The 18,760-nt window shown below is 46.5% G+C and overlaps 2 protein-coding genes across 3 annotated transcripts in view; one reads left to right on the top strand and one right to left on the bottom strand.

Moving 5' to 3' along the window:
• COL4A1 (collagen type IV alpha 1 chain) overlaps positions 1–16,645 on the bottom strand; it is a 202,071-nt gene extending 185,426 nt beyond the window's left edge. Inside the window, exon 1 of one of the 2 annotated variants that reach the window (XM_082215731.1) lies at positions 16,523–16,645. In XM_082215731.1, coding sequence (XP_082071857.1) covers positions 16,523–16,630 — 108 coding nt within the window. In that variant the 5' untranslated portion in view covers positions 16,631–16,645. The remainder of the gene's footprint in view (positions 1–16,522) is intronic. The other variant, XM_082215732.1, reaches the window with a different exon arrangement.
• A 382-nt stretch (positions 16,646–17,027) lies between these two features.
• The window catches only part of COL4A2 (collagen type IV alpha 2 chain), a 154,390-nt gene continuing 152,657 nt past the window's right edge, over positions 17,028–18,760 (top strand). The window contains exons 1-2 of the mRNA XM_082215730.1: positions 17,028–17,119; positions 17,223–17,283. Of these exons, the coding sequence (XP_082071856.1) occupies positions 17,076–17,119; positions 17,223–17,283 (105 nt within the window). The 5' untranslated portion in view covers positions 17,028–17,075. The remainder of the gene's footprint in view (positions 17,120–17,222; positions 17,284–18,760) is intronic.

Here is an 18,760-nt window from a genome sequence, read left to right as displayed (position 1 = left end):
ACTGTAATGAGGGAGAGATCCTCAAATGGAGTCTGCTCTTCGTCTTCCATGCTAGGGGAGAGGACCTCAAAGCGATTGTGTATTTCTAAGCAATCAGAGTGAACCCTGGGCCTCCTACTTCTTTGAGTCACGTTTCTCCATATATCTGGCTCCTGTGTTGGTGAACTAGACTCCTTCTCAGGGGAGTCCCCTGTCTCCTCCTTGGTGGAGACGGTGTGCTCTGTTGCTTCCAAGAAGAGCTCCAGCTCTCTAATTCTTTGGAGCGTAGCTACACGTTCCTCCAGTTGCTGGACTTTGTCTTTTAAGAGGGCAATCAACATGCAATTGCTGCAGGTAAAGCTGCCTGCAACCTTTGGCAAGATGGCAAACATTGCGCAGGAATCGCAGGCGACGGCAGCTGTTCCCTCCCCTTCCATCTTGAGATCGTGTCGTTGGGGTTGGCTACAGAGGTCCTCCATCATAAAAAGCTTGAAGACAGGACAAATAACACAAAAAAACACCTAGATCTCCCCCAACAAACGTTTGAGACTAGCTCCCCTAAATCTAAAAGATGGATTTAACTGCGCGCGCCGCTAGGCGCGCGCCGCTGCCCTTCAAACTCTGATAAGCTCCTCCCACAGCTAATCCCCTGCCTCAACAGAAACCCTGCCCCCTCTGACCTTTACACAGGGAAAACAGCTAATCAGCCACCAAGAAACACACACGCACAAGAAAACCCTTTTTGCTCCTTCTTCAACTGATGCCCTGCAAACCCATTGATGGGAGGGAGCTGATTGGGGGGGGAGTTACCCACCAGACACCACCGATGAGAATGAGAGTGTGTAGACACTCAGAGACAATCGCCTTCCACGTTGCCTCATTAGCGGGTCCCCCAATAATATTAGGGATGAGCTGGTTAGCACAACATGATCCGGTGGTGGCATGGCATCAGAGGACCGTCAGCTTTGGGTCTGACTACTGCCTGCAGCACTGCCTAGGAGGGGAAACGCCAAGGATGAGCGTAGCCAGAGTGGCAAGCACTGCAGTGGAGGGTAAAGGGAAGGTGCCACCGCAATATGCTGACCTGAAGGAGGTTTTTAGTGAAAAGGAGGCAGATAGACTGCCACCCCACAGGCCGTTCGATTGCCAGATCAATGTGCTCCCTGGGGCGCAGCTACCGGTGGGTAAGCTGTATGCCATGTCAGACAGAGAGATGAAGGAATTACGGGACTTTATCGACAAGAACCTAAAGAGAGGGTTTATAAGAGAGTCCAAGGCAGTGGGGGGCAGTCCAGTATTTTTTGTGGACAAAAAGGACACTGATAAACCGAGACTGGTCGTGGACTTTAGGGGGGTAAATTTGGTGTCAGAACCTGTGACTTTCCCGATGCCCAGAATTGATGACATTCTGACGAGAGTGAGGAAGGGAAAGATTTTCACCAAGCTAGATCTGAGGGGGGCTTACAACTTAATCCGGATGAGAGAGGGGGATGAATGGAAGACCACCATGTTCACACCCCTGGGGGCTTTTGAATATCTCGTTATGCCTTTCGGATTACAGTCAGGCTCCGCCTGTTTTCAAGCTTTCATGCACCACGTGTTGGGGTCTCTGCTTTACAAGAACTGTGTAGCTTTCCTGGACGACGTCTTGATTTATTCAGAAAATGAGGAACAACATGTGAGAGATGTCAGGGAAGTGCTACAACGTTTGCAGAAACACCAGTTGTGGGTCAAGCTAGAGAAATGTCAGTTTCATGCCCGAGAGGTGGAGTTCCTGGGGTACAAGTTATCTGACAAAGGCTTAGCGATGGACCCAAGCAAGGTGCAAGCAGTATTAGAGTGGAAGACCCCAAAGACACGAAAGGATGTGCAGAGGTTCCTAGGTTTTGGCAATTTCTACAGGAAGTTCATCAAGAACTTTGCGCACTTGACTGCCCCAATCATGGACTGTCTCAGTAGTAAAAGAAAGTTTGTGTGGACGGAGGAAGCCCAGCAATCCTTTGAAAATTTGAAGAAGGCATTCGCGTCGGAGGAACAATTACTACATGTGGATTTGGAGAAACCAATGAGGGTGGAGACGGACGCGTCAGACAGAGCCATCGGGGCGGTTCTGTTGCAGCCAGGACCGAACAAGCAAGAATGGAAACCGTGCGCCTTTTTCTCGAGGAAGCTGAGCAAGTCAGAACAAAACTACACCGTGTACGATAGAGAACTGCTAGCAATTTATGCCGCCTTTCGTCGGTGGCGCCATTTGCTGATAGGGGCGCAGCATAAGATCCAGGTCTGCACAGATCACAAGAACTTGGAATATTGGCGGACAGCACGGGTGCTCAACCAGAGACAGATCCGCTGGGCGCAGGAGTTTTCCAAGTTTTCCTTCGAAATCCAGTATGTGCCCGGGGAGCAAAACGTGAGAGCAGACGCTCTCTCACGGAAACCAGAGTACTTCGAAGGATGGGTGTGTGGGGGTACTCTAGTGGGCACGAGAGAACTGGCCGGACTCACTAGGGACGATGAATTCACCCGGACAAAAATTAGGGAACTCCAAGAGGGGAGGGGAGCACCAGAGGGGTTTGAAGAGAAGGAAGGGGTGTTGTACTACAGGGGGGCAATGTACGTACCGGGGGAGGCTCTAAGAAGAAGGGTACTCAAACAGCTACATGACACCCCCACAGCGGGGCACTTTGGGCAACACAAAACCATGATGCTGGTGACCCGACAATTTTGGTGGCCACGGGTGAGGGAAGATGTACGGGAATACGTAAGAGGGTGTGACCGCTGCCAGAGGGCCAAAGGGGAACGCACGATGCCAGCGGGTTTGCTGGAACCCTTACCCACGCCAAACAAACCCTGGGAGGTGGTGTCAATTGATTTCATGACGGATTTGCCCAAATCGAGGGGAAAAACAGCAGTGATGGTAGTAGTCGACTTGCTAACCATAATGTGCCATTTTATCGCCTGCTCCCATGCAGTGACGGCAGAAGAAACGGCAAGGTTGTTTGTAGAACACATTTTCAGGCTGCATGGCGCCCCCTTGAGGGTTTTGTCCGACCGCGGAAAACAATTTACTTCCCGGTTCTGGAGGAAGCTCATGAGCCTACTGCAAGTCGAGGTCAGCTTCTCGACAGCGAGACACCCAGAAACCAATGGGCAGGCGGAAAGGGCAAACAGTGTTCTCCAGCAATACTTACGCTGCTACTTAGCGAAAGGCAGAATGATTGGGTAGAGAAACTAGCGCTAGCAGAATTTGCGTACAATAATGCTGAACATGTGTCCACCGGTATGAGCCCCTTCTTGGCCAATTATGGGTGTCATCCCAGGGCATTCCCGGGTAATGAGGAACAGAGCTGGAGTGTGCCTGCAGCTGAACAGTTTGTGGAAGAAATGGAAGCGTTACATCAACAGCTCAAGACGAACCTAGAAAGGGCCAAAGCCAGTTACAAGAAGCAAGCAGATAAACACCGGAGGGAAGGGGAAACCATTAGGGTGGGGGATCGCGTGTGGTTGTCCACTCAAGGGTTACCCTTTAAGGGAGGGTGCAAGAAGTTGCAGCCCAGAAGACTGGGCCCGTTTGAAGTCATACAACAGATAAACCCAGTGGCGTTCAAGCTCAGGTTGCCCGACAACATGAAAATACATCCCGTGTTCCACAGGTCCTTACTCTCACCACACAGAGAGGGGCGGGAATCCGAGGGGCGGGAGGTAGAAGTCTTGCCACAACCACAGGTAGAAGAGAGGGAACACCAGAGCTCGGCCGCAGAGATAGTGGACTCAAGGTGGCGAGGGCGGCAGGTGCAGTACTTGGTGGCGTGGGAAGGAGAGCCCTGGTCGGAAAACACGTGGGTGCCCGCAGAAGCAGTGGGCGATGAGCACATGGTGGAAGTGTTCCACCGACGGTTCCCAGATAAGCCCAAGCCCTTAGAGCAATTCTGGGAAGAACAGTTCGGCACCACAGAGGAGGAAGAGAGTTTCGAAGGGTTTTCAGAATCCGAAGAAGAATCGGATTGGGAGTCATTCCTTGGGTGGGAACCTTGGTGGGTGGGAAGAGGTGTTCACAGCCACAGATGAGGAGGACAGCTCTTTCAGGGGTTTCCTTGGCTTGCCGACCCGAGAAGAGGCTGCAATAGAGCCCCCGGGTCGGAGGGGGAGTGAAGGGGGCCCTGGGAGGGAAGTGGATGTCAGGGAACTGCCATCAGAGGCACAGGAGAAGGAAAGGGTCTCAGATTCTGCAGGGGAAGGTCCAAGCGCTAGAGGGAGACTCAGCCGGGAAGAAGGGGAAGAGAATGAGTGTAACACCAGGGATCAGGGAGAGCAACGGGACAGGGAGGTGCAGGGGCTCCAAGACTCTTCGTTGGAAGTTAGCGAGGAGAGCCCAAGCACCCCGCTGCCCACGCCCACTCTGCGCAGGAGACTCCCGCGCAGTGAGAGGCGGAAACGATTGGGCGTCAAACAACTCTTATGTTGGCAACGCTTTAAGAAACGCCCACAGATAGATTCTACGAGTGACTAAGGGCAGCCACACTGAGATGGGCTGCGCAGTCCGGAGGGTTTAACCAGGCAATCCGACGCTCAAACGGAGCAGGATTACGCACGAGTAACTCCCAACCACTATAGCTTTATATAATGTCTGGATTAGATATAAAGACCTGTTGGAAAACAAAACCCCGAGGTAGTTGTCGCCAATGGAAGCTAAGGCTGTGAGAAAACTCAATATGGAGGCCAAATGGCCGAAATATTGGGAAATTTTGGAACAAGGGGGGGATAAAATGAAATTGCAGAGTTTTGAGAAGTTAAAGGACAAAGTGCAAGATTGGCTTCATTACTATCAAATAATGGAGGTTTTTAAGTTGGACAGGAAAATTGGCTTCGAGGTGGAAAAATCAAAATTAGAAACAGAATTGTTAGAACCCAATACTAAGAATTTGTCAAGAATGTATAACTTGCTGTTGAAATGGAATACACAAGACGAAACAGTGAAATCAGCTATGATAAAGTGGGCACAAGACATTGGTCATAATATTATGTTTGCTGACTGGGAACAGTTATGGACCACCGGTATGAAATTTACGGCATGTAATGCCTTGAAGGAAAATATTATGAAAATGATTTATAGGTGGTACATGACCCCAGTCAAGCTTGCAAAAATTTACCACTTGTCTGACAATAAATGTTGGAAATGTAAAGAAATTGAAGGTCCTTTTTTTCACGTTTGGTGGACGTGCCCAAGGATTAAGGCTTTCTGGGAAATGATATATAATGAAATGAAAAAGGTATTTAAATATACCTTTCCTAAGAAACCAGAGGCCTTTCTCCTGGGCATTGTCGGCCAATCGGTGCAAAAGAAAGACAGAACATTCTTTATGTATGCTACAACAGCAGCAAGAATACTCATCGCAAAGTATTGGAAGACACAAGATCTACCCACCTTGGAAGAATGGCAGATGAAGGTGATAGACTACATGGGACTAGCAGAAATGATTGGCAGAATCCGAGACCAGGGAAAAGAGACGGCGGAAGAAGATTGGAAGAAATTTAAGAACTATCTTAAGAAATACTGTAAAATTTATGAGTCTTAGAATGATGTGGTTTTTAAAATCAAATGGAGTACAGCTGTAAAGATTAAGCTGAAAGAAAATTAAGGATGAGAATTAGATAAAATTAAGGGTGAGGACTTGCTGAGCTAAATTTTTGAAATGGGAATGCAGAAAGGGGAGGTATGAGGAGGTTGGTGAAACAAGTTTTAAGAAAATAAGGTTTTGAAATTATACTTGTTCTTTTTGTTTGTGTGTATTGATATGTCTGTTATAATTTGTAAAATCCTAATAAATATTTTAAAAAAGAAATATCAAGTGTTAAATACCATCTATACAGCACAAAAGGTGTCTTTATGTCCACTGATAAACAATAACATTATCTTCTTGGAGGTGTAGGAAGATGGTAGAAAATGAGGAAATGAGAAGGTAAAGTGCCCCCTTTTTCATATCTCACCTTTATCTTCCTCAATATGTTTTATATTCTGGACAAAATTATATGTAAGGGACTTCCATTTTCCCGAAATATATTTTATTTCATTATTTGCTTGCTTCTTTATATGCTACATTTCCTCTGAGAAGTTTAGAGCACCATACATTAAGCTTTCTGATTTATCCCAACAATTCTAATCGCTTTGAGTTTTTTTCCTACCATCAAGAGGTATATAAATTTTATGAAATAAATCTCTGGAAGATTTGCCCAAAGTCATGCTATGAGTTTCACTAAGGCTGGAGTATAATGCCAGCCCCCCCCCCAATCTAGCACCCTTCAAATGTTGCTGGACTCTCAACTCCTATCACCCCCAAACAGGATGGCAAATGCTCATGGATGATGGGATCTGTAGTCCCAAAATTTGGAGGTCACTAGTATGTACACACATACTAGTAGTAAGCACTGGGACTTATTTCTGAAAGGGAATGTGTTGTAAGGCTGTATCATACAACTATTTAATATTTAAATGCAGTCTTTATATTTATCACACTTTTAAAATAGATATATAAATAAACTGCTACAGTACTCCCCATTTCCAAACCGGAATAACAACATAATTAGACCTAGGGGTATGACAGTTAAAATACATACAAAAACAACAACCAGCTATTGACTCTTTAAGGGGATGGGAAAGAATCTGTGGGAAATAAAGGAAACTCTGTATCAAATTACCACACTAGTCTCACACAACTAGGCACTTCAATCACTGGGCCATACTTCATCTGTAATATTTAGACCAGGGTCAAGGCATTCCCCAGCTTCCCGGAAGGTTTTATTATCCCATAGCTTTAAGTAGTTGTGATTCTACAGCTGCATATTTGCTTGATTTTCTGGATAAATCTCACGAGATAGCAGCACATGGAATTTTATATTAGAGATGCCTAATTTACTAAAATAGTACATCCTGTAGCCCAATGCAGTTTGCACACACAGAAAGCAGGCAGGAAACTTCTGGGATGTTGACTCAGATCTATTTTATGTAGAGTTCATTTGTAGAAGAAGAGTTTGGATTTGATATCCCGCCTTTCACTCCCTTTAAGGAGTCTCAAAGCGGCTCACATTCTCCTTTCCCTTCCTCCCCCACAACAGACACTCTGTGAGGTGAGTGGGGCTGAGAGACTTCAGAGACGTGTGACTGGCCCAAGGTCACCCAGCAGCTACATGTGGAGGAGCGGAGACGCGAACCCAGTTCCCCAGATTACGAGACTACCGCTCTTAACCACTACACCACATGCTTAAATGGAGTGCATTCCTTTGTTGCATACCTAAAAATAAGGGTCAAGAAGTTGCCATAAGCAGCAAATACAATAGAGGAATATTAACAGCTAGCTAAATACCCATCAGGTTGTGGGATGTATATGGGAAAATGGTAAAGAGATTGAAGAGTCCTTGCATAATAAACAGTTAGCTTTGTGTCTACTTGCCAAAAGCTCTTTGTGCTTCCAGAAAATATCTGTGCTGCTTGTTGCTCATCTGTGTATGAAGACAATAATTCTTGACCTTTGTTTTCAGGTTTGTTAAACATGGGATTTTTTAGGTACAACTTGGACTAAACGACTAAACAACAACAACAGGAAATCCACAATTGTGGTTTCCTGCCATTTTCTGTAAACAGCCTAAAGGTAGCATTCCTTTTGGTGCAACTTTAAGGGGCCAATAGTGTCCTGGGCCAGAGGGAGAAATGAGTGGAACAACAAATGTAAATGTTACCTTTGTACAGTAGACTGCTTTCCACAAACACTTCTGTTCTCCACTGAGACAAGAAGAGTTCAAGGACACATCCTAGTCTGGCAAAAATACTTAGGGAACAAAGCAGAACTAGTATAGGATGTGCCTGGGGAAGGTTCTGAGGAAGAGGCCCAAAGAGGTTCCCCACTCTTGCTTTAATTCAAAGTCAGTTCTTAAAGCTAAAAAAGGGGATACAAGCAATATTACCATGTTTAGTGTTATGTACTGAAGTTCTCACCCTGGGCCAGCAGGGGGATACTGTAGATAGTTATGCAAATGAAGGATCGAAAAGTGACGTTCAGTGATTGGATAGTTTGTATGCAAATGAAGGATCAAAAAGTGACGTTCAGTGATTGGATAGTTTTAGAAAATGGCAACAGTTACATTGTTCTGGAGCTCTATATAAGCAGGCTGACTGAGCCCCTCAGCTTAGTTCTGTTCTGACATCTGAATAAAGAAGAGTTGTTTGAAGAATCGCTGTGTCGTCTGCTATGTTCGCCCACAACTTAACATTTAGATTTCCCCCCTTCTTCCCATAAGGTTTCAAGGGTATTTTTTGCTTGCATCAAAAAATTAGATTCCTGCATTGCAGGGGATTGGACTAGATGACCCTTGGGTCTCTTCCAACTCTAGGATTCTCTGATCAGGAGTCTATTGCCCATCTATCGTAATAACACAAAAACATTCAGATCCTGACCCATGCTTAGATACAAAAATCCTCCATCCTCCACTTTGCAGTAACACATTGCTTTCCACCGGGGCTTTTTTTTTAGCCAGAACTCACCTGAACTGAGTTCCAGGACCTCTCAGGCGGGTGCCATTGCCATCATAAGAGAACAAGGTGTTCATGGTGAGTTCCAGCACCTCTTTTTCTAGAAAAATAGCACTGCTTCCCACAATAAAAGTAAAAGTAAACACTTAGCTTGTAAATCAATACCAAAACACGCAATATTAGAAGCCACAGCGGTGGCGGGGGGAGGGGGTAAATTGACCTCAGATAGAGCAACCCAAGTTTTAAGACTTTCAGACTCTTCAGTTAACTCTGTTGAAATGTATGGCAGCTGTTCTGGAGCTATTCCATTTATTTATTTAACTGTGCTTTATGGAAATGAATGCACTGCTGGATTGTGCCCATAAATTCAGAGAATCTCACTTTTAGAAAAACAACAAGAAAAGGGCAGATGAGGTAACAAGCATTTCCTTTGGTAGGGTTTTGGTCGTGGCATCCTATCAAAAAGCAGGAGAGATTAGTTTATTTTAAAGTTCTCTGAGTTTAGTCCTTATAAGAATCAGGCATTCTCAAAGTATGAAGATGTCAATCTTCTTATTAGGATATAGAGTTCTTGTGAATTATTCCATTTACCGGGGTGAAGTAGCAAGCCACAGCAAGCAGAGAGAGTCAAGGAAAAAGAGGGCTGTTCCCCTTCCTCTGGTAGTGGCAGGAAGCAGGAAGGAGAAGGAGAAGACATCCCTCCCCCCTTCCTGCCAGTCACAGTTTGCCACTGCCATCAGCCTTAGCCCAGTAAGTGAGACGGGAGGGAAGGAGGGTTGGGAGAGTTCATCTCTCATTTGGAATGAATTGAATAAAAATTGAGGCCGGGGAAGGGGGATAGTGGTCCAATCTTATCTGAAACAAGAATCCTTAGTTCTCACACAAAGCGTTCTCTCTCATATACACATCATGGGCGTAGCCAAAGGGGAGCCAAAGGGGAGCGGGGGAAAGGGCAGTTCCCCCCAAGATCACATAAATCCATAAAAATACTTAACTGAGGTTCTCCCCCCACCAACATAAATCCTGGTTATGCCCATGATACACATTTTTGAAAATATTTTCCCCTTATTTTGCAAATGGTGAGCAGACTTTATATCCAGCCTTGGTTAAAAATTAGGCAAGCCTAATTTTTAGGCTTAGATACAAAATAGACCTCTGGGGGGCGTCTATGGATTACCATTAGGGTTGCCATATTTCAAAAAGTAAAGGCCACCAGGACATCCCAAAAGTTGTTGAGCTTTTTTAAAAAAAGACCCCAAAATTGTTGCGCCAAAAGAATGCAGTTTTTCGATTGACTTGCCTAAGAGTTAGAACAAAGTGCCACCTTTCGGAAATTCTCCCCAGATGTCAATTCCACCTTTGAAATCCCAGTAATGTTCATTCAGTCTTCTCTGCTCTAACTGATCTGCTCCTCAACTACCGTCCCATATAACTGGCCTCAACAAAGATTTTTCTCTCAAACTTAAGAAGAAGTACAGAGACGGTGAACCTATTTTAAAAGGTGGTTTATGAATAATGTAATTGATGTGAAGACAATGGAACACTTAGTTAAAGGTCTTGACTTTGGTGGGTACTTTTCTATCTGCTAGAAAACATCTTCCACAATAAATTGAGGTTTTGGAGGCAAATTTGAATGCAAAAGAGACAAGAGAAAGAAAAGGGTTAATGTGCAGGGGGAAACCAATAACAAACATATATGGGCCAATTACTCCTTCACACAGATAGTCACATTTTGAACTGAGATAACTCACAATTAACAAGCACATTTATTGCCAGATTAGTTTTGCTACATTGTTAAAATTTCAAAACTACTGTGAGATCATTTATTTATGTCTCTTTGGGCATCTCTTCCCTTAGGCAGGAAACGTAAACGTAAGTCAGGATGGAGGTCTGGTCCAGTATGCCATACCTATGATCCACCCATTCCTGTGGCCTGCTTTCAGTCTGGGTGAGAACTGTCTGCAGGAAACATTCCAAGAACAGAGAGTTGCCCAAACAGGCCTATAGACACTGCCTCAGTTTGCTAGGACATTATTCAGAGGACATCGATGAATCCCCTTGAAGTGATACAGATCTGTACAATTAAAATCCCAAAGGAGGTTTTAAGTGACTCAGAGTCTTAAGTACCGGTACCTTGGAGATGCATTCCAGGAAGCAGTTTGAATTGGGGTGAAAAGAGCAGTGGCTTAGTCCAGAGAAAGGAAACTGTACAGCAGAGGCCTAAAGACATAAAATAACAAACTCTGGAGAAGGGAAAAGATACTTAAACAACACATGCCTAGTACTCCCCTGCCAACTACTGTAGAAACTTGCTATTCAAAAACATACATGGAATGGAAGGCCAGACAGCTGCTCCACACATATAGAGTAACTGGGTTGAAGCCTGTAACTCTGGAAACTCTCTTCTACTCTGAAATGGTTTAGGGGTGAACTAGGTTTCAGATGAAGCACAAGTCATAAGGCTTACCAGGCATATTCAAAGTAAGGCTCAGCAAGGCACACATGCCAAATCAGCACGAATGCTGCGCTGCCAATCCTTGACTAAAATAACCAACCAAATCCCATCTCCAAAATAAAATAAAATGCAACACACTGGGTGAGAAGAGTGATTCCAGTGTGGCGTGAGTGGGAGGGGAACTGAAGTGTGTTAATTGGAAGCTAGACCCAGGATTTAGGAAAAAATATTATGATGAGCTAAAGGGACGCGGGTGGCGCTGTGGGTTAAACCACAGAGCCTAGGACTTGCCGATCACTTGCGGTTCAAATCCCCGCAACGGGGTGAGCTCCCGTTGCTCAGTCCCTGCTCCTGCCAACCTAGCAGTTCAAAAGCACGTCAAAGTGCAAGTAGATAAATAGGTACCGCTCTGGCGGGAAGGTAAACGGCGTTTCCATGCGCTGCTCTGGTTCATCAGAAGCGGCTTAGTCACGCTGGCCACATGACCTGTACGCTGGCTCCCTCGGCCAATAAAGCGAGATGAGCGCCGCAACCCCAGAGTCGGCCACGACTGGACCTAATGGGGTCCCTTTACCTTTACCTATTACGATGAGCCAATGGGAACGGCTGTGGAAAAGAGATATCAAATTTACGGGATGCTATAATTTAAGAGAGAATGTAATGAAAATGCAATACAGATGGTACCCGACCCCGGCCAGACTGGCAAAAATGTACAAATACTGTAGTGATGTCTGTTGGAGATGCAACAATGGGGCAGGAACCTTTCTACATATGTGGTGGGAGGGCAAAGGGATAGTAGGATTCTGGGAAAATATCTATAACGAACTGAAAAAGATGTTTAGATTTTCATTTGGGGGAAAAAACCAGAATCCTTTCTCCCAGGTCAAAGGTAATAAAAAGAACGGTCAGACCAATATTTATGTATGCAAATATGGCGGCAAGGTTATTGATTGCCAAAAATTGGAAAACCAGCAGCGCCCCAACTAAAACAGACTGGTTATCTAAAATGGTGGAATACTTCCATATCGCCAAACTAACAGGGAGGATAAGAGGAGATATGGTACAAAAAGTGAATAAGGAGTGGGCTACACCAAAATTTATGTGGAAAAAGTAGAATTTCTGATAGATATTGAGTGAATCCAGAAAATGATTAGTGAAAAGAAAGTTAATATAGAAGTTGAGATTAAAGAAATAATTAAATGCATTTAAGCTAGTTGGAAAAATAAAGTAGCGTAACAAGAACGGCTGGAAGTCAAGTCACTTGCTGGGTGTCTGTGTGGGGTAGGTGTGTAGGTGTGTATAGTATAGGTAGGTATTATATAGAGTAATGTAGGTATGTTTTATGTTATGAAAATAAGGTAGTGTGTTGTGTACGTGTATTGTGTAAATGTATATGTACGTGTTTTATGTGTTAATAAAATAAAAAAGGAAGCTAGACCTGTCCATCAAGGGCTGGAGTCTCACAGAATGCTCCAGTCAGAGTGCTTGCAGAGAGGAACAGCATACACAAATAGTTTATCTCTGTTTCTTCTTTATTTGTTTAACATGATGCTGTTTTGTTTGATTTATAACTCCAAATGTATTATTTTTAATTCATCCTTTTTAAAAACCCAGAGTCCAGTTTTGAAGGGGGAAACATGCTTCCTCTTAATTTACAAGTATTGTCTTGTGTGAGACTGTGTTCCTATATTTTTCTGTGTGTCTAAATATCGCACAGTTAATTTATCATAGTTCTTTGGGAGCACTACCCAATTTTAAGCATCAGAGTCTGTTTGACTTGAAACCTACTCCAGTTGATTTAAATTGCCTACATTCACCACTCCTTTTGAAATCCTAATTGTATTTTTACAATATAGTATCATATATTGATACAGTTCTTTTGCAGTGTATGGGATCTCAGGGGAGGGGATGACACGTCATACTCCTTCTAGGGTAGTTTGTCCACCTTTGGTCCCCACCTTGCACTCAGTTCTCACCTGCTGTCCTGGACTAGCTGGATGAAAAGGAATGGTGGGAGGCACCCAAGGGAACCCCCAGAGGAGGCAGGCTCAGAGCTAGGGGATTGGTGGTGGGACACTGAGGAGTAGTCAAAGGGAGAAGACAGGGAAGAGGTGTCAGGTGCTGAAGGGGCAACAGGATTTAGTGAGCAGGAAGAACCTGTGATAGGGAGAAGTTCAGACTCCCCCTCCTGCTGTGTCCAGCTTCCCTCCCCTCTCCCCACCTGTTCTCCCAGTACACGTAGAGAAATGAAGAGGGCGGAATACAGATTAGTTGTGTACAGACATAGTTTGAGACTGCTTGGGAAACATCCTGGAGAGGGGGAGCTTTAACGAGGGGAGGAAGGTGGGGACCTTCAGTCCCGGCAACTTCTCCATAGGGGAAAGACCTGCTGGAAAGGGTTGCTGAGGCCACATGGCCAAGCTGTATTTTTGTTTCCCTGAACAGAGTTAATTTCACTGGCACAGGTGAATTGCTGCCATTATTGCTGACCTGCACTTGACTCCTATTGTTATGTACTAAAGTTTCACCCTGGGCCAGCAGGGGGATAGTGTAGATAGTTTTCACTCAGGTCCACGTCAGTTATTTTAGGAGGGAAACGCTGGGTTGTTGTTGCTACAATGTTGATAGCCGGCTGCCTATAAAAGCAGGCTGGCTGAGCTGTTTGCTGTTCAGTTCTGTCCAGCTTACAATAAAGAGCTCCTCTGGAGAAATCACTGTGTCATCTGCTATGTTCGCCCACAACTTAACACCTATCCTGACACCTCCAGCTCCTAGAAGCTGTTAGCCTATGACAGCGGCCACACCCCAGAAAACAGCTTGGGCTGGTTGGCTAAACCAGGTAAGGATAGCCAATGGGTCCCAAACCCTCAGTAAGTTAGCAACTCCCCCGGCATGCGAAGACAGGCTTAGGTGGATTGAGTGGACAAGACCAATAGTGGGTTAAACCGTCAAGCAATAGAATGCTTTGTTCAATTTCAGACGGAAAAAGGGGAGGGACAATTGGTGCCATGTAGCCAATCCCAACACTCTTTTTCAATTGGTGTTGATTATATGCGATTTCACATAAGTGTGCTGTGCCATGGAACATACCGTTAATCCCTCCACAAAACAGTTGCTGCTTGTAATGCAAAGCACAGGCTCTAGCTAATGAAGTTTGAGGTTATATGTAATAATGAATACTTAGCAGAGGTAGGTGAGAACTAGAGGAAATGCTCACATAGCAAGTTCAGGTGGATGTAGCTTGAACCATTGAAAAGACTCCTTGCATACTGCAGTTTATTGTTCTGTGGGCTGGAAACCAGGAAAGCAATTTTCCTCAGAAGTTTGGCCTCTCTAATTCATAAGCCTACATTACTGAGCATGATGATATTTTTAAACTATTAAGGATCTGTTGTATTTCTACTACTATTTTACATTTTTCAGTAATCCTTGGTAATCCCAGAGAGACACAGACACTTTTTGTTCATATTTATATATCACCTTTCAGGTGTTTGTGTTTTTTTTAACTATACAAGGGTAGCTTACATAATTATGATAAAACACATTTAGAATAAGACCCAATGTTAAACACAGCAAGCAACAGCAGTGACAAAATCCAGCAGAAGCAATAAAACAATGGCAGCTGCACAAGAGCAGCACATCACATTTCGATGCCTGAGGCAAAGCATCAAAGGCTGCTGCTACCACCTCCTTTACCTGGGTTGTGTGGCAGTGCCTGCAAAGCAGCACTGACAGCAGCAGGTTCCAGTGAGATCTTGCGGCGCTCACGTGAGATCTCATGTGGTTTCCCCACCAGCAGGGGTGCTTGGGGTTCTGCCACCAAAGGTGGCTGCCTCAGCCCGCCTGATGTGCACATCTGCCTTACAGCCTCAGCAAAATGCTGACAAATTAAAAAATCTGCCTGTGCCAGAAGGACATCAAATTCTGCACTAGGCACATCCTCCCCACGAGGTACCACCGCCAAGAAAGCCCTTTGCCCTGTCACCACCCACCTAATTTCAGTGGCTAGGGGACCTCAGAGAGGAAGGCCTTGTATGCCAAACATTAAGTTCAGGAAGTCTCGTGCTGCACCTGGATCTTACCTGATGAGATCGCTTGCCAGGTTCCAGCCTAGGTGGGTCAAGACGGCAGCACTACCACCTTAAACGTGTATGAAAAGGTTTGAGAAAGAGTCCCCCAATTCATGTGTGGGTTCAAGGTGGCTGAAGATTGCTGCTGTAATAGGAGGCATCAATGTCTGAGATGGTTTGAAAGTGAAGCACTTTGATTTCTGCCCGAAAGCAGAACAGAAGCTGAAGTACTTGTTTATGTGGGGAGTTATGTCCTCAGTGGCCAGCTCCAGTAGGAGCCAGCTGTTGTATTTTACAGCAACTCAAATTTCAAAAACAGCCCCAGCCATACACTACTCTGGCTTTCCCTGTCAAGGATGGCTGCTACAGAAGCCTCTTAGGCCTCAAATGACAGCACTCAAATCCAAGACTTGGGGGAAAGGCCACCCCCCAAAGCAGTTTGCCTGCCACTTTCCTAGTCCGAAAACCCACCAACAGAGCCTCCAAGTCTGGTTCTTGTCTCCAGTGCCATCTTTAGCATATGCTAAAGGGGTGCAAAGATCCGCCCAGCGCCCCCAAATTTAGTTTAGCGAAGCTTCAGCCGTGTCAAAGGTGCCGCTGACCCCGCTGCCGCATAGCAGCTCAATACAATACGTAACATGATATTTCGATGTAAGAGTTAATTTCGCGTGCACGGCGTCATTGAGAATGGCAAGCGCCGTTTTTGAGTCTGACAAGCGCTGCCATTGTGAATGATAAGCTTGCGCATCTTTGGTAAATGAGCACACAAAGTCGAAAGTCCTTGAGTGAAAGAGTAGGTATACATTTCAGTAATACCTAGGTATATATATGTACTTTGTTTTTCTAGTTTGATCAAAATTATTTATTATTTCATAACAGGTAGATAGTTAAGAGGTTAGGTGGCTTCAGCGGCGGGTGCCTGGCGCCCCCCAGAATTCAGTGCCTGGGTGCCCTGCACCCCTTGCAGCCCTGGGTAAAGACGGCCCTGCTGTCTCCAATCCATTACTGATCCAGACGTCTCCAAAACTGGAGCTGACAGTGAAGTGGCTTCAAAGTTGTTCCACCAGTGCCCCTCGCAGAGGGTCTTTGTGCCACAGGCGCACACAACTGCGTCTGGACCACTCGTGGTGGCAATGGGGGGAATGCAGCCAAGTGGGATTCTACAGGGAACCAGATTCACCCAAGTAGGACCCATCATTTGGAAACATGCCGAGGACACGGACCACCTCAGCAACCCCGGAAAGCTTTTCCTTATCCTATCTACATCCACACATCGCAAAAGTCTAGCTAGAGAGAAAAGGCACGAAATCGAGACGCTCTGCATGTTCGCCAGCAGGCGGGTCTCCCGGCGGCACGCAAAGGCGCCCAGGGCCGGCCAGCCGCGCCGCCCGAGACCGTCCCGGGTCAGCCGCCTCGAGGGGGCGAGAGGGCTCCCCGGGCGGAGCGCCTGCTCCGGAGCGAGCGCGGCGGGGTCGGACACAACCTACTACTCACCGCCGCCGCCGCTTCGGCCGCCCAGCGCCGCTCGAGGAGGAGCAGCGGCAGCAGCAGCAGCGCAGCCAGCAGGAGCGCGAGCGGCGGATCCCGCGCGGGGCGGCCCATCCTCGTCCTCCTCTCGCTCGCACGTGCGCCGCGGCCCCGATCCTGCGTCCGCCTCCGGTGCCCGCCGAGGAGGAAAGGCGAGCTCGCCGCCCGGCGCCGCTTGTGCGCTGCCCAGGCCCCGCCCCGCCGCCCCGCCCCGCCCCGGGGGCCGCGGGGGGGGGGAGGCGCCAGCCGCCGGCCGAGGGCCGCTCCCGCCGCACTCCGGACCGCCGCCGGCCGAGAGGCGCGCAGCTCCGGGCGCGCGAGGAGAGCGAGGGCAGGTGAGTCCCTGCCCCGAGCGGCGCCAAGTGCGGCGCTCCCTCTGGCGCAGGAGCCGCTGCCGCCCGGGAGGGCGAGGGGGAGCGGGGAGGGAGCGGGGGTCCCTCCCGGCCGGCCCTGCTCACGCGCGTCTCGCTCCTCAGTCCGCCTCGAAGGCGCCTTCCCGTGCGCGGATCCAGAGACGAGGATGAGGCGCCCCCCGCCGCTGCGCGTCGCCCGCCCCACTGGCCGGTAAGTGGCGCCTTCCCCGGGGAGACGGGCCCCTTTTCAGGCTCTCGGCAGCGCCCGGGACGGCATGCGCTGTAACGATGGCAATTTTGTCTTTTTTGTGCAGGGTTTCACAGATCACGCTCTTTCTGGGATTGGTGCTGCTGCTTAGTGGTAAAGTGCAAGCTGTAAGTAAAACTTATTGGAAGTGCGTTTCATTTCTATCCCCGCGAGTAACTTCTTTAGAATTAAGCTATTGCCAAAACACTGTCATTGCCCTAGTTTTTGAGGAAAGTGTTTTAATTTGTTTTATAAACGGGAATGTTCAGTATGCTTTCTGCTATAGAAGAGTTTGGGATATATTTTTATTTATTTCTGTTCAAAAATGCATGCCTACATCATTTTATTTGTATGCCTCCTTTCCATTGTTAAAACCATGCTCAAAACCCTATTTTTAGGCTTGTACACATGATGTGACTTAAGGAAACGAAAAAGTGACTTGTGTGATTTGCTTCCTAAATGTATTTAAGATGGCTGGGTTAGCATCTTTTCGCTATGTGTGCATATTTGTGCCCTGCATTTAGAGTTTATGCAGAGATTTCTAGGCATACCTGTAGTTATAAAAGTTAATTAAGAGATCTTCCCATTGGCTAAACACACTCATCAGTGGAGGTGCCATTCACACTTGAGCTTAGCCAAAAGCCCTTTCTCTTTACACCTGGAGTTTCAGTCACACCCCTAGGACTTTGGATCAATTCACGTGATTGTTTAGTGGAAGGTGCAAAGGGGACTATCTGTGGAGCTGTATTTGTCATTGGGAACCCTGATACCAGAGTTCCCATACAACGTTTCCTGTCTTCTGCTGAACACATGGCAGAGGGGGTATGCACAACCCTGCTCCCCTTTTCTGAGTTGCATGCATGGGGTTTCCTAGGATCAAAGCCCCATTTTAGTAGCGCTAGATAAGAAGTAACTGGGGGTGAGGGCAAGACATGAAGACGTCCCTTAAAATTCGGGTGGTGAAGCTTTTCTCAGCATTGCAGCTGTGTGTTTACTTGGTTACCAGTATCATCCTCAGGGCTTTTTTTCAGCTGAAACTCACCAGAACTCACTTTCAGCACCTCTCAGGTGAGTTCCGGCATCTCTCAGGTGGGCGCCATTGCCAGTCTAAGAGAAAGAGTTAATGGTGAGTTCTGGCACCTCTTTTTCTAGAAAAATAGCGCTGATCATACTAGTATTCGTATCAGCTTGATTCCTTGAACCTGGTGTTTCTTACTGGCATTAAAAGTGATGTTTCTCTTTGTTTCCCTTCCCATTTAGCACTGAAAGTTTGGCTAAGCTAAATATTTTGAGCTGCTCTTGTACAAATATAAATATGTTTATAAATGAACTCTTTCTGAATTCTTCATAGTGCTATCTATTTACTTACCATGACTCTTTTTTATTTTGTTCACTGCTCCTGCCCCATGAAATGGGCACACAGCATGGAGCCAATATAGGCATGCTGCTAAAGGAGCCCACATGCTGCTTCAGTACATGGGGCTGTGTACTGTTGCCCAAAGACAGGGCCAGCCCAAGATATTTGGGCACAAATTGGGCCATGCCCTACCAGGGAGGAAGGGGTGAGTGGAAATCTCCATCAGGAAGTAAAGGGGGGGGGATAAA

This window comes from Podarcis vaucheri, assembly GCF_965113315.1.
Source record: "Podarcis vaucheri genome assembly, chromosome: 3".
NCBI classification, from domain to species: domain Eukaryota; kingdom Metazoa; phylum Chordata; class Lepidosauria; order Squamata; family Lacertidae; genus Podarcis; species Podarcis vaucheri.
This window is presented reverse-complemented; position numbering and strand designations above follow the sequence as displayed.